Source organism: Podarcis filfolensis (genome assembly GCF_964270895.1).
Source record: "Podarcis filfolensis genome assembly, chromosome: 3".
NCBI classification, from domain to species: domain Eukaryota; kingdom Metazoa; phylum Chordata; class Lepidosauria; order Squamata; family Lacertidae; genus Podarcis; species Podarcis filfolensis.
The window spans coordinates 12875299-12887839 of record NC_139606.1 but is presented as its reverse complement, the minus strand read 5'-3'; the positions used below and the strand labels follow the sequence as shown (position 1 = coordinate 12887839).

The 12541-nt window shown below is 44.8% G+C and overlaps 1 protein-coding gene and 1 long non-coding RNA gene across 4 annotated transcripts in view; one reads left to right on the top strand and one right to left on the bottom strand.

Annotated features, from left to right (window-relative positions):
- PLCB1 (phospholipase C beta 1) overlaps positions 1-12541 on the bottom strand; it is a 466407-nt gene that overhangs the window by 74314 nt on the left and 379552 nt on the right. For all 3 annotated transcript variants that reach the window (XM_083606830.1, XM_083606829.1, XM_083606831.1), the window contains 4 exons: positions 9408-9540; positions 7585-7638; positions 6680-6899; positions 1976-2156 (listed from right to left, as the gene is read on the bottom strand). In XM_083606830.1, coding sequence (XP_083462956.1) covers positions 1976-2156; positions 6680-6899; positions 7585-7638; positions 9408-9540 — 588 coding nt within the window. The remainder of the gene's footprint in view (positions 1-1975; positions 2157-6679; positions 6900-7584; positions 7639-9407; positions 9541-12541) is intronic.
- The window catches only part of LOC310759588, a 283329-nt gene that overhangs the window by 34608 nt on the left and 236180 nt on the right, over positions 1-12541 (top strand). The window lies entirely within an intron of this gene.

Sequence of the window (12541 nt, the reverse complement as noted above, 5' to 3'; positions counted from 1 at the left end):
ACTCCTTGCAGTTGTTGTTGTTTAGTCGTTTAGTCGTGTCCGACTCTTCGTGACCCCATGGACCAGAGCATGCCAGGCACTCCTGTCTTCCACTGCCTCCAACAGTTTGGTCAAACTCATGTTGGTAGCTTCAAGAACACTGTCCAACCATCTCGTCCTCTGTCGTCCCCTTCTCCTTGTACCCCCAATCTTTCCCAACATCAGGGTCTTTTCCAGGGAGTCTTCTCTTCTCATGAGGTGGCCAAATACCCTTCCTACCAGAACCAGACAAATGCCCTGCCTGTAGCAGGGATGCCTGTAGGGGCCGCTGTGCCAATAGGATTTGGCTTCAAACCCAATCTTATGAGCTGCTGCACAATCATACCATCTCCCAAAGGTCCTTTGCAGTTGTAAACAACTCTGCTTGACTGTGGTACACAGATGGAATACTTTGGTAACTTTTGATCTTTCGTACAACAAAGTAACCAAGTGTGTAAAGAGCATGGTTAATGTTATGTACTGAGTTGAATAGGATCCAAACTGCAGCAGTCTGATTGGTCCTAGAACAATAGGATCCAAAAGGCAGCAGTCTGATTGGTCCTAGAACAATAGGATTCAGAAGCAGCAGTCTGATTGGTCCTAGAACAATGCAGCAGTATGATTGGTTGGCAGGAACCACCCAATCATGCTCCAGATAGAAGTGAATCCACAACCTGATTGGCTTACAGTAGAATTCCGGAATTAGCCAATCATGTGCAGCCCATTGTGTAAATAATGTATATAAAGCAGATACTTTGAGGGGACATTCATTCTTTCCTCCTCACCACTATGAGCTGAATAAAGAGCATGAAATCACTTTGCGACTCTGAGTATATTTCAGTTAAGTACCTCTGACAGCGTCCACATGCCGGGGGCAGAATGGAACTATATAATAGTAGCATTCAACTGCCTTCTTCTCTTTTAGCGTTCCAAAGCATCTATTACCATCTGATTGGATTCCTGTTTCAGCCCAGAGGGCTGCCCTACACGGGGAGCCTGACCCCACCAGCAGTAGATTTGCAGCTGTAAAAACAAAAGCTCCTTTGGGACAATATATGCATAATATCACTTTGCTGTTTATAGCTTGTGCTCTGGCATCCGTTCAGAGCACACATAGTTTCACAGAAGGCTATTTGGCACAAACAGTAACTAGTTGGAAGCCATTTTTAGTGACATCGCTCTCGTTTCCAGGTTTTGTGGGCCACGCTAATCTAACTGCTTATTCTGGAATGATTTCTGATAATTTAATTAGGCAGAGGATGTTGGTTTCAGCTTCAAAGTCATACAGTGAAAGATGCCCCCCCCCCATCCAAAGCAGCACTAATGACAAACCAATCAATTATGGCCCAATGTTTCTAGTTAGTGTGGAGCAAATTAGAAAGCTTTGCAAGATGTGGCCTTGTAGCAGTACTGTAATCAGAATTAGGAAAGAGTCCGAAAATAAAGTGGCCAGTGATCCAGCTATATTTGCAATATTGTTCCACACCCCACCATGCCATTGTGAATCCTTATTTTGTTGTTGTTGTTTAGTCATTTAGTGGTGTCCAACTCTTTGTGACCCCATGGACCAGAGCATGCCAGGCACTCCTTCTTCCACTGCCTCCCGCAGTTTGGTCAAACTCATGTTAGTAGCTTCAAGAACACAGTCCAACCATCTTGTCCTCTGTCGTCCCCTTCTCCTTGTGCCCCCAATATTTCCCAGCATCAGGGTCTTTTCCAGGGAGTCTTCTCTTCTCATGAGGTGGCCAAAGTGAATCCTTATATTCTATTTTATTTCACAAATTTGTAATGTTAAAGGGATGGTAATCAGAAGCACAGAAAGTGAGCACACCTCCACACAGACACATTTCAAGTGGCCCCAAATATCACAATATTGCAAATATAGCTGGATCACTCCATGCAACCTTGACGTCAAAGAGCTTCAGATAAAGTGTGGAAGCAAGGTACTCATACATACCAATTTAATATGTGCTTGCTTCTGGTACTTTTCACTATAATACTGTTCTTGCCGAAGATTAAGCAGCTGTTGCTGTTGCTTTTCCTTAAGCTCTATTAACTTCTGGGACATTTCTGAATCAAGGGTGGTCAACTCTTGTTCAATAGTCGAAGAACTGTGATCTGGGCTTCCAGCTTCACCTCTGCAGAGCAATGTGGAACAACAAAAGAAATTCAATGCAAGTTGTGACAGTACAATGCACATACCCTCCCTTCCCCCCACCTGACCATGATTCATCTCAACTTGGATGTGCAGATGTTGTCTGGGTCTTGTGGCTAAGCTACCATAAGCCCAGGGTTCCGCTAAACCATATTTAGAAGCGAGGACTCCCATGCATGTTGACCCATGTCAACTTATTTATAAATGTCACACACACACGCTGAAGGCACCCAGGCACAAGCTGGCTCGCCATCTGGAAAATGAGCTGAGACATCCTAAGTTAATGGCTATTCAACCTAAGCCAAAACCTCACTTGGTTCCAGAAATGTGAGGGATCACACAGGTTCACCCTGAGGGGAAAATCGGATTTTACTGTCAGCTGCTTCTTCACTGGTTTAGAAGCTGATAGGACTGCTGACATGAGCTGTGTAATGAATAATGTGGCAATTCCTACCAATGGGGCTTTTCATTTTGCCCCCTGAGATGTCACAAGGTTGGCACATTACAGCTAAGTGAGTATACATGTTCTATTTTTCAGTGAGCTCGTTTTTTCAGTGGCTCTTCTGCTCTCACATTCTTTAGGGTGTTCACATTAGAGACTTTCTTCCAGGTAATCCACTGTTCTTACCAGTGGTGTAGCATGGGAGGGGCATGGGGTGGTTGTCCCGGGTGGAAAATTTGTTAGGGGCACAAAATCTCAACACCCGGTGCTGCCTCAATGCAGCTACATGGTTCCGTTGCTGGGCTCCTCTGAAAATGGCTTCTCCATGCGAACCAGGAAGTGACCTCTCAAAACAATGGAAGGACTCTTATCGCTGTAGCGGCAATCTCCTGGGTGACACAGATGCCTTGGGCAGTTGAATGCGCATGCTTACTCCATTTCCCTCCCGCACACCTCTGTGCAGCCCCAGGTGCTGGCAACCCACGCTACACCTCAGGTTCTTACTGCATTAACATTACATGCACTGCCTAATAGGTTTTGTCCTGCAGGCATGGATCTCCTCAGGCTGATCTGAAGCTCCTCTTTGTTCAAAGGACCCTATAACATTATGCTGCCCAGTGGAAGCTCCAAGGTGCTATCAGTGGGATCTAGCATGGTGTAACCTCTAAGAGACTAGGACCAGGAAGGTCCTGGTTCAAACAAACACCTCAACCAAGAAGCACACTGGATGACTGGGTGGTAGTCACCATCTCTTACTTTGGAGGGATGCTATAAGGATAAAATGGGTATGTGTGTTTAAGGGGGGCATGCAGACTAACCTGAGCTCCTTTGAAGAAGGGCAGGATAAAAATTAAGTAAATAAAAAAAATGAATCCAACACAGTGTGCTCTTGGGATATCGAAGAATTGATTTCTACTCTTCCAACCCACCTGTTGCTCCTCCTCTGTTTGTCCCAGCTCAGGGTACAGCTGCTATCTATTTGCTACAGAACCTGTTTCCTTCCATGCAAACAAGATTCAGCATACAGTGTGCATGTTGAAAGTCTCCACCCCAAACCCTCTTTAATTCCCAGAAAAGTGTTAGCACCAAAGCAGACTTTCCACTAGGATGCTCTGGCAGAGGGGTTTCTTTGCAGCAATATCAAATATTGTTGTTTTTTTTAGAAGGAGGAAAGAATGTGAAATGATATGAACGGAAATCACACTCAGTGCCAGGCAAAAATGTAACCATGTGGTGAGATCAGTGAGCAACACTAGGACAAAATGGAATAAAGACTGGGGGAAACAGGTGGGGGGAAGAAAGCAATGTTTCAAACCCACCAATCGTTTCTCGGCACTGAATCTAATTGCTGATCTTCCAACGACACTCTTGGACTCCATGCATCGCATTTCGGAAGCAGCGGCTTGCATTATTTAAAGAGCCATAGAAAGACCTCCATCTGTCAGCTCAATTCCTTTCAGAACTTGCACACCCCAAATTCATGCACCCTGATGTACAAATATTTATTGGCAACCAAAGGACAAAGTTCACAAAAACCAAAGGTCTCTCAAAGGAAGGCGAAGAGAGCAGAACAGCACACAAAAGCAGACGGGGGAGAAATACATTTATTCATAAAATGGAATCTGAACAACAAACTCCCCGAGGAGCAGTGTGATATTTTGGGTCTTGGGAAAGAACTGCAACTCTAAAGGGTGAGGTGAGAAGGGGAAGCAATGAAAGGGGCATGTGAAAGAAACAGAGCAACTGTGTAAGCAAGCTAAGCAGCAAGAGCAATTTTTTAAAAATTAAAAATTAAAAGCCAAGCCAGCACGAATGAAATACATCAGTCTGCGCCCTGACAGACAATCAGAGGTGTTTACAGCTCTACCCAGGTGTTAAGCTAGTTGCCTAGGAAACCACAGGAATAGAGTCTGAAAGTGAGGGTTTACTTAAGGCCATAGCTATTGCTAGAGAAAGATCATCATCGAGCCTGATAACACTCCCTGTGAAGAATCAGGTTTGCAATTTGGGACTGTTCCTGGACTTAGCCCTGAGCCTAGATGTCCAAGTCTCTGCAGTGGTGAGAAATCTATTTGCACAGATAAAGCTGGTGCACCAGCCACACCTGTTCCTTGAGCTGTCTGATTTGGCCATAGTGAACAACTCCAAGCACGCCTGGAGGATGTGGACCATTGGATCCCTTCCAATCGGGATTCAGGCCTCACCATGGGACTGAAACTGCCTTGGTTGTGCTGGTCGATGATCTCCGGCGGGCTAGGGACAAAGGTGAGAGCTGTTTCCTAGTTCTGCTGGATCTCTCAGCAGCCTTTGACACCACTGGCCATAACACCCTTCTGGACCGTCTAGAGGGACTGGGAGCTGGGGGCACTGTTATACAGTGGTTCTGCTCCTTTCTCCTGGGCCGTGTCCAGAAAGGGGTGTTGGGGGATGAGTGGGCTCTCACTTGTGGGGTGCCTCAGGGTTCCGCCCTCTCCTCCATGCTTTTTAATATCTATATGAATCCGCTGGGAGAGATCATCAGGGGGTTTGGGCTGGGTGTTCATCAGTATGCAGATAACACCCAGCTCTACCTCTCTTTTAAATCAGAACCAGTGAAGGCGGTGAATGTCCTTTGTGAGTGCCTGGAGGTGGTTGGAGGATGGATGGCAGCTAACAGATTGAGGTTGAATCCTGACAAGACAGAAGTACTGTTTTGGGGGGACAGGGGGTGGGCGGGTGGGGGGACTCCCTGGTCCTGAATGGGGTAACTGTGCCTCTGAAGGACCAGGTGTGCAGCCTGAGAGTCATTTGGACTCACAGCTGTCCTTGGAGGCACAGGTTAACTCTGTGTCCAGGGCGGCTGTCTACCAGCTGAGACCCTACCTGCATGCAGACTGTCTCGCCAGAGTGGTGCATGCTCTAGTTATCTCCTGCTTGGACTACTGCAATGCGTTCTATGTGGGGTACCTTTGAAGGTGACTTGGAAACTGCAATTAATCCAGAATGCGGCAGCTAGACTGGTGACTGGGAGTGGCCGCCGGGACCACATAACAACAGTCCCAAGAGATCTGCGTTGGCTCCCAGTATGTTTCCGAGCACAATTCAAAGTGTTGGTGCTGACCTTTAAAACCCTAAATGGCCTTGGTCCTGTATACCTGAACGAGCGTCTCCACCCCCAACGTTCAGCCTGGACACTGAGATCCAGCGCCGAGGGCCTTCTGTTGCTTCCCTCGCTGCGAGAAGTGAGGTTACAGGGAACCAGACAGAGCAGAGGGCCTTCTCAGTAGTGGCGCCCACCCTGTGGAACGCCCTCCCATCAGATGTCAAGGAAATAAGCAGCTATCCTATTTTTAAAAGACATCTGAAGGCAGCCCTGTTTAGGGAAGTTTTTAATATTTAATGCTGTATTGTTTTTAACACTTGATTGGGAGCCGCCCAGAGTGGCTGGTGAAACTCAGCCAGATGGGCAGGGAATGAATGAATGAATGAATGAATGAATGAATAAATAAATAAATTATTATTATTATTATTATTATTATTATTATTATTATTATTACTACCCAATTTCCTAGGGTTAAGCCTTATGGAACTTACTTCTAAGTACAGGGTTTGCTGTAAATGTCTCTGTCAGATGCAGATGGCATGGTGGGGCTGTGCCACATTCCTGACCTCTCTCCAGCTGAGTTGCCGCTGCATACCAGGTCCAAGAGGGATGAGGCAATGGTGTGGTCGCTGTAGTGCAAAAGTGCCTGTAGAGCCTATCTGGCACTCCTGCAGGCGAGCTTGCACCACATCAACCTCAGCTCTCCCCTTCTCCATACCAGTATGCAGCATCAACTCTGCCAAATGGAGGTCTGGTGAGGGGTGTGGCTCCAACACACTGCCCACTAATGGGTTTTGTGTCAGTCACTGTCCCACAACAGGAGCTATCTTCCTGTGGTGGGAATCTGGAAGGATTCCAAACACTAACCGGGAGTGACATTTGCCTTTTGGTGTGGCCCACTGAAACTAGTATGCTACTGCAATAAAGGGGGAAAGAGAAACTTGGTTTATAAGAGGAGGGATAAACTCCATATACAACATACTTTTTCTTACTGTCTTTTTTAGCTGTTTTCTCCAAAACCGCCCTCCGCCGCAGGTAGTCGTTTTGGATTTCATTATACTTCGTGGTATGCTCTTTTATAAGATCCGTGGTTTTTTTGTGGTGTTTCTTCACAAGGTCCTTCATTTCTTTGTAGTGCTTCTTCTGAAGTTTCACAAACGCTTTCTGTTGCTTTAGCTCCTCGATAGTTTGTGCTTCGACTTCTAAAAATAAAGAGAGGAAAGCTTTCTTTGTCACTATTGCTTCCTATGGACATACAATGAAAGGCTGTCATCGTGCAGACCCCAAAGGAGAATTTGCAGGGCTGCATCACAATCCTGGATTTGAATGAAATCAGCAAAAGAGATGGCAGGCTGCGCAACAGAAGAAGCCATGGCATGGGAATGAGAAGGGAGGGATTCAGAGAGAGGGGAAGTGGTGGTTTAAAACAATAACAGAAGTTTGAGTAAAGCAGGAAGGAGGGCACTGAGGGAAAATGGCAGTTTTAAGCAACAATAGAGGTTTCAGTGAAGCAGGAACAGATGGGCACATAAGGCAATTGTGGTTTTAAACAACAGCAGAGATTTGAATAAAGCGGGAATGGAGAGACACAGAGGAAACAGCAGGGGTTTGAATAAAGAAAGGATGGAAGAAAACTGAGAGGGTAAGTGGCAGCTTTAAACAACGGCAGAAATTTCAGTGGAATGGGCAGGTATGTTATCAATAACTACTGATTTACGTTAACTTGCTTTTAATGTTCCATGTCATCAGTATTCTTTTAATTAACATTTTATATTCCATGTAAAACACTCAGGAGTTAAGGATGATTAAGTGGTTTATAAATCCTGTTTAATAAATAAATAGAATCAGGTTGCACTTCCTTCACACAAAAGATCACATGTTTCCTACCTGTCAGGACACTCTGAATAAGATCTTCTGTTTTCGCTGGCACTTTCACAGAACCTAGATGGAAAATGCCATGAATAGCCAGTGGTTTGGAAATGACAAATATATGGCCTCAAAGCTATAGGCACACAGGTTTCCTTTTTAAGGTGAGAAAGCATCCTTTAAACAATCTCTCCACATCCTCCTAATCCATGGAAGTTGCCATTGCTCCTCTTTTTACAAAAAAGGCAGTGAAGCTTGTTTGATTAGTCATACCTGGTATACCTTCATACGTGTCTATGAATGCTGATTCAAAACCCACCTGCCCCCTGCCCCCCAGATCCCACAATCCTTACTACCTCATTCACAGGTAGTAAAGCTAGAGGTTATTTCAGAAGTTTGCTAGATCAGGCGAATAGGGTGAATGGGGGAGTGTTTCTTATGAGTCTTCTTAGCTGCAGTAATGGTGGTAGCCCTCCAAGCGGCTATGTATCATTATTTCCTTGTCCTTCTTTGCTGCTGTTTTTGCTACCATCACCTATTTCACGCATTGCCCTTCTCTCTCATCCGATACAGTCATTGAAAATAAATTGCACAAAAACTGAACGGAAAACAAATAAAACTTAGGGGGTTTTGTGCATGTTGTAGTGCAAAATCCAGATAGAAAATAGTTGTGATGTGATCCACAAGCAAGTCCAGGGAAGGAACAAGTTACCCAAACCTGACTGTGCAGTCACCCAAACCGGGCCCCAAAATTCCCAAATCCATTAGCTTGAGCTGTATAACATAAACCCAGCTGTATAAACAAAGCTTTCCCCTTTACCAGTCTATAAAGGCTTAATGGATGGCCTTGTCAGTTCCGAGTGGAGACGGGATGGCAGATCTGGGTCTTATCTTATAGGTTGTAACTATCCTGACCACGCTGACGCACAGACCTTGCAAGACAGGCCTGTAAACCCCCGCGTCCGGGGATGGCGCCAGGAGTACTCCTATAGTTAAGTGACCTTCTTACCCCAAGATAAGAGTACAGAAACAGGAATTTCTGTTCATGCTCAAGGATGTAAACTTACGTGTACAAACTCATGAGGCTGGATTCCTGGGGAGGGAGGGGGATATAAGCTGTATGTAACTGCTCTTTAAGTGTGCTTGCTGTGGCTGATCACGCAGTGCCTTTCTGCTATCCGGAAAGCAGAAATAAACTCTTTCTCTGAACCAACCTCGGTGTCTATTGACTCCTTCCTCCCTCCCGGGAGCAACGCAGACCCAACCAATGGGAAAGGTCTGAAAGGCTACACCAGGACCCTCAAATCATGTTGATCTTCTGGAAAAAAAATGGGCCAAACGAATTCCTCCGCAATCCCTAGTGCCTCTTAAGTGGCTTCTCGTGAGTCTGAGATATAAAAGTATGACACAATTCAATCCACATTCCCCTGTTTTCCAAAACACAGAAGAGTGAAGATTATCTACTCCTTACTCATAGCAATCCTTACTCATTTTCTCTGCAAAAGGAAAAGTAGGAGATGCAAGAAGTTCAACTTGCCAGTGGTTGCCTGCAAGTTTCTGAGCACAGAATCTACTGATTGGCTGTTTTCTACATGGGAGGGTAGCAAAGGAGAGAGATTTTGTTACAGGTATTGTCTTTCAAAAACAATCCAACACAGGTGTACTGATGGGCTTTATATATCTCACAAAAGAGAAAGAGGAGGGGGGGAAAGGAAAAGGGCTGGCCTAATTTCTATTTTGTTCTAATAGTTTTTGAACACGACGAACAAAGACATCTATTCAGCTGGGTTATTTTCCCCATAGAAAGAGACTATAAAAACGACACAGCGCAATCTAGTTCTTACCTGGTGTTGGTTGGCTGGGAGTAACCTGTGTGGATGGTTTTGGGGTGAGGGAAGTGGTGTGGTTTACTCCATTTTCAGCTGGTGCCGGCTTGGGTTCAGTGTGAGCTTCGGAAGGAACATCTCCCTGTTCCGCCTGACAATACAAAACAATTCCCATAAATATGCAAGGAGGCAAGCAATCTTATAGGAGGAATGCTACACTTAATTCTGGTTGTTTATTTTCTATACCACTTAATATACAGTGGTACCTCGAGTTACAGATGCTTCAGGTTACAGACGCTTCAGGTTACAGGCTCCGCTAACCTGGAAATAGTACCTCGGGTTAAGAACTTTGCTTCAGGATGAGAACAGAAACTGTGTGGCGGCGGCAGCGGGAGGCCCCATTAGCTAAAGTGGTGTTTCAGGTTAAGAACAGTTTCAGGTTAAGAACAGACCTCCAGAATGAATTAAGTTCTTAACCGGAGGTACCACTGTATTCTAAATAACTCTAAGCAGTGTACAGAAAACTAAAACAACAATAAACAACTTAAACAAAGTATTACAAAATGACACAGTTACAGAACTAAAAGTTACATGAATATAAAGTTACTAATATATAAAAATCGTTATCAATTCATTTTCCTTTTGACACTTACTTCTGAGATTAGGGTACATGGCCTAAACATGCTTGGACATGGATTCTACTTCCAATGATGCACAACCCTCTACCCCTAGCCAATTGTATTCACATGCTAAGATTTATTCATATTGCAAGCTTGCTGGGGGAGTTTGTACCGTACCTGGCACAAAGTGACCCTACTCTACCTTTCAGAAAGAACTTACAAAATACCTCTAGTGCTCTTAAGAAATAGCTGCCATTACTATTTTCAGCTCCTTTGATTACTTACCAGAAAAAAATAGACTTTTGCAAAAACGAAAGCCTAGAATTAATAATGGAAATCTCACACTGCACTAAACAGTACACTGCAGTACTATTACAACTTTTAGAAATAAACTGTCCAGTATTTAAATATTTCTATATACACCTGCATAGACCCCACTTAAATGTATGCAAATGATAAGTCATGTTTATCCACTCATAATCACAATTAATTAGCCCTAACGGTGGGGTGCTGCAATAAAAATACTTATTGGGGTTTCTTGGATCTCGGTCTTTCTTGAATGACTTATGCTCCTATTTTATATTTCCATTCCCAGAAGACAAGGTCTATACCCTACAGCAAGCACAGGAAATATGATTTCTGCATGTAGGTCTCAGTACACCACTGATTAATAACATTGTACTATGCAGATATAAATATAATCTAACAGAACACACCAGTCACCACCAGTGAACCGAACGTGAAAAAAAAAATTACTGCTCTTCTCTCCCCAGATTAATGTCCCAGAAGTCTGATTACTAATTCACCCCCAAGACACATGAATTGTTCCCAGGACAGCTCTCCCATAGTTATATTCAACAGATAAGCCTATGTAAGCCTATCCTTGCTGCATGCTCAGATGAATGTGCTTGCATCGCACAACCTGCTTAGGCATTCCCCACAACCTTTCATTCCTCGCCAGCACTCAATGTCCATGTTTAGAGCTCATTCTTTTTTACTACACACGAATCATCTCAACAGTAGCTACACTAGTGGCCATGTTCATCAAAATGCATCACCGATTCCCATTGCACAAATGGAGCAGCGATGAAGGTGCATAGTCTGAGAGTGCCGTTAGGCAGCAATGCACAAATGTATGTAGGGAGCACCTGTTGCCATGGTACCTCACTGGATTAGTTTCTCAGGCAGCTTCGGTAATAAATTGATTTGGAGGGTGTGTGAGTTCTCTCCCTAAAACACTTCAACATTTCAAAATGTGTTACAGGTTCAGCAGTAGGGGAAGAGTTTAAAAGATTATAGCACGAATACATTACGCTGAAAACTTGCCCAATATTCGCACCCATGAACACTGCATACTACAAATGAATTTTTCACTGCACCAGTTTAACTCTTCAGAAGCTACAGAACAGAACCAGACTCTGAACATTCCTGTATATCCCTTACCCATCTCTGGCACGCAGTGAGAGGCAAGAAAGCGTAATGTTTGCTCCCTCTACTTGTTTACGTTTGCAAGCTGCTTACTTCCCTGGACATATTTATAATCTAATTGGATTTCTTTCCAATGGTGTTGCCTCTCAAAAACAAATGGCAGAATAAGATTGCTGCTACTGGGTTAGCAATCTTGGAGATCCACTCCACTTTACCATGAGGAGGAGTTGCGGTGGACCACGTAGCCACCCATTTTTCTCTGGGAGCAGGGGACGAAGTCCCACGTTGCCCAGGGGATCCCGGCCACGTCATCACCCAGCCGACCAATCCAGTGGCTGGGGGGCATGGCCGGGGCAATTTAAGCTTTGGCGTGAGCCAGAGGAACCCCTCTTTGGCTCGACCCTGACGGGAACATCTGGGGGAGCTCGAGTTGGTCTGCATCGACGGTGCTCCCCTTTCTGGTGGTTTACCCTTACCAGACTTCCTGCACATCGGGCAGGAGTCAGATATAGTCGGGTTCATTCAATGCCTAAGTCAATAACGCTCACAATCTGTAATCAATAAAGTTGTGGCCAAAATTTGCTCAATAACATTAACATAATATCTGTGTCCTGGTGTCTTTTTTACAAGGGGGTGGTTGCGGGGTCTAGACACACAACTTATTCCACTCTTCTGAAATAGAAGCTGTCTGGCAAATAAGGCTCCTTCACCTGACCCTGACCAGTTTCTAAGGCTAGGGAGCAGCTTCTATTAACAGTCTTCCCGGTGCCCACTGCTCAGGTCATACCTAAACATTGGCCATGCTGGCTAGGTTGATGGTTGTTGGGAGTCCTACAACATATGGAGGGCACCAGGGCTGGGGAGAGGCTCCTAAAAAGAAATTGATATCAGATGCAATTGCCTCTAGCTGCTGCTGAATCCAGCCCATTCCTTTCTGCCCTTGCACTATGAGAAAACCTGTGACCTGAAGGAGATAGGATTAATAAGCATGAAGCTTGGGAATGGAACACTGAACTGTCTTTGGGAAGCAGCTCACCCAAAACTAGTCTGGGGATTTTGACTCCACCCTTTCTGCCCTTTGACACTGAAGAGACTTATAGGAAG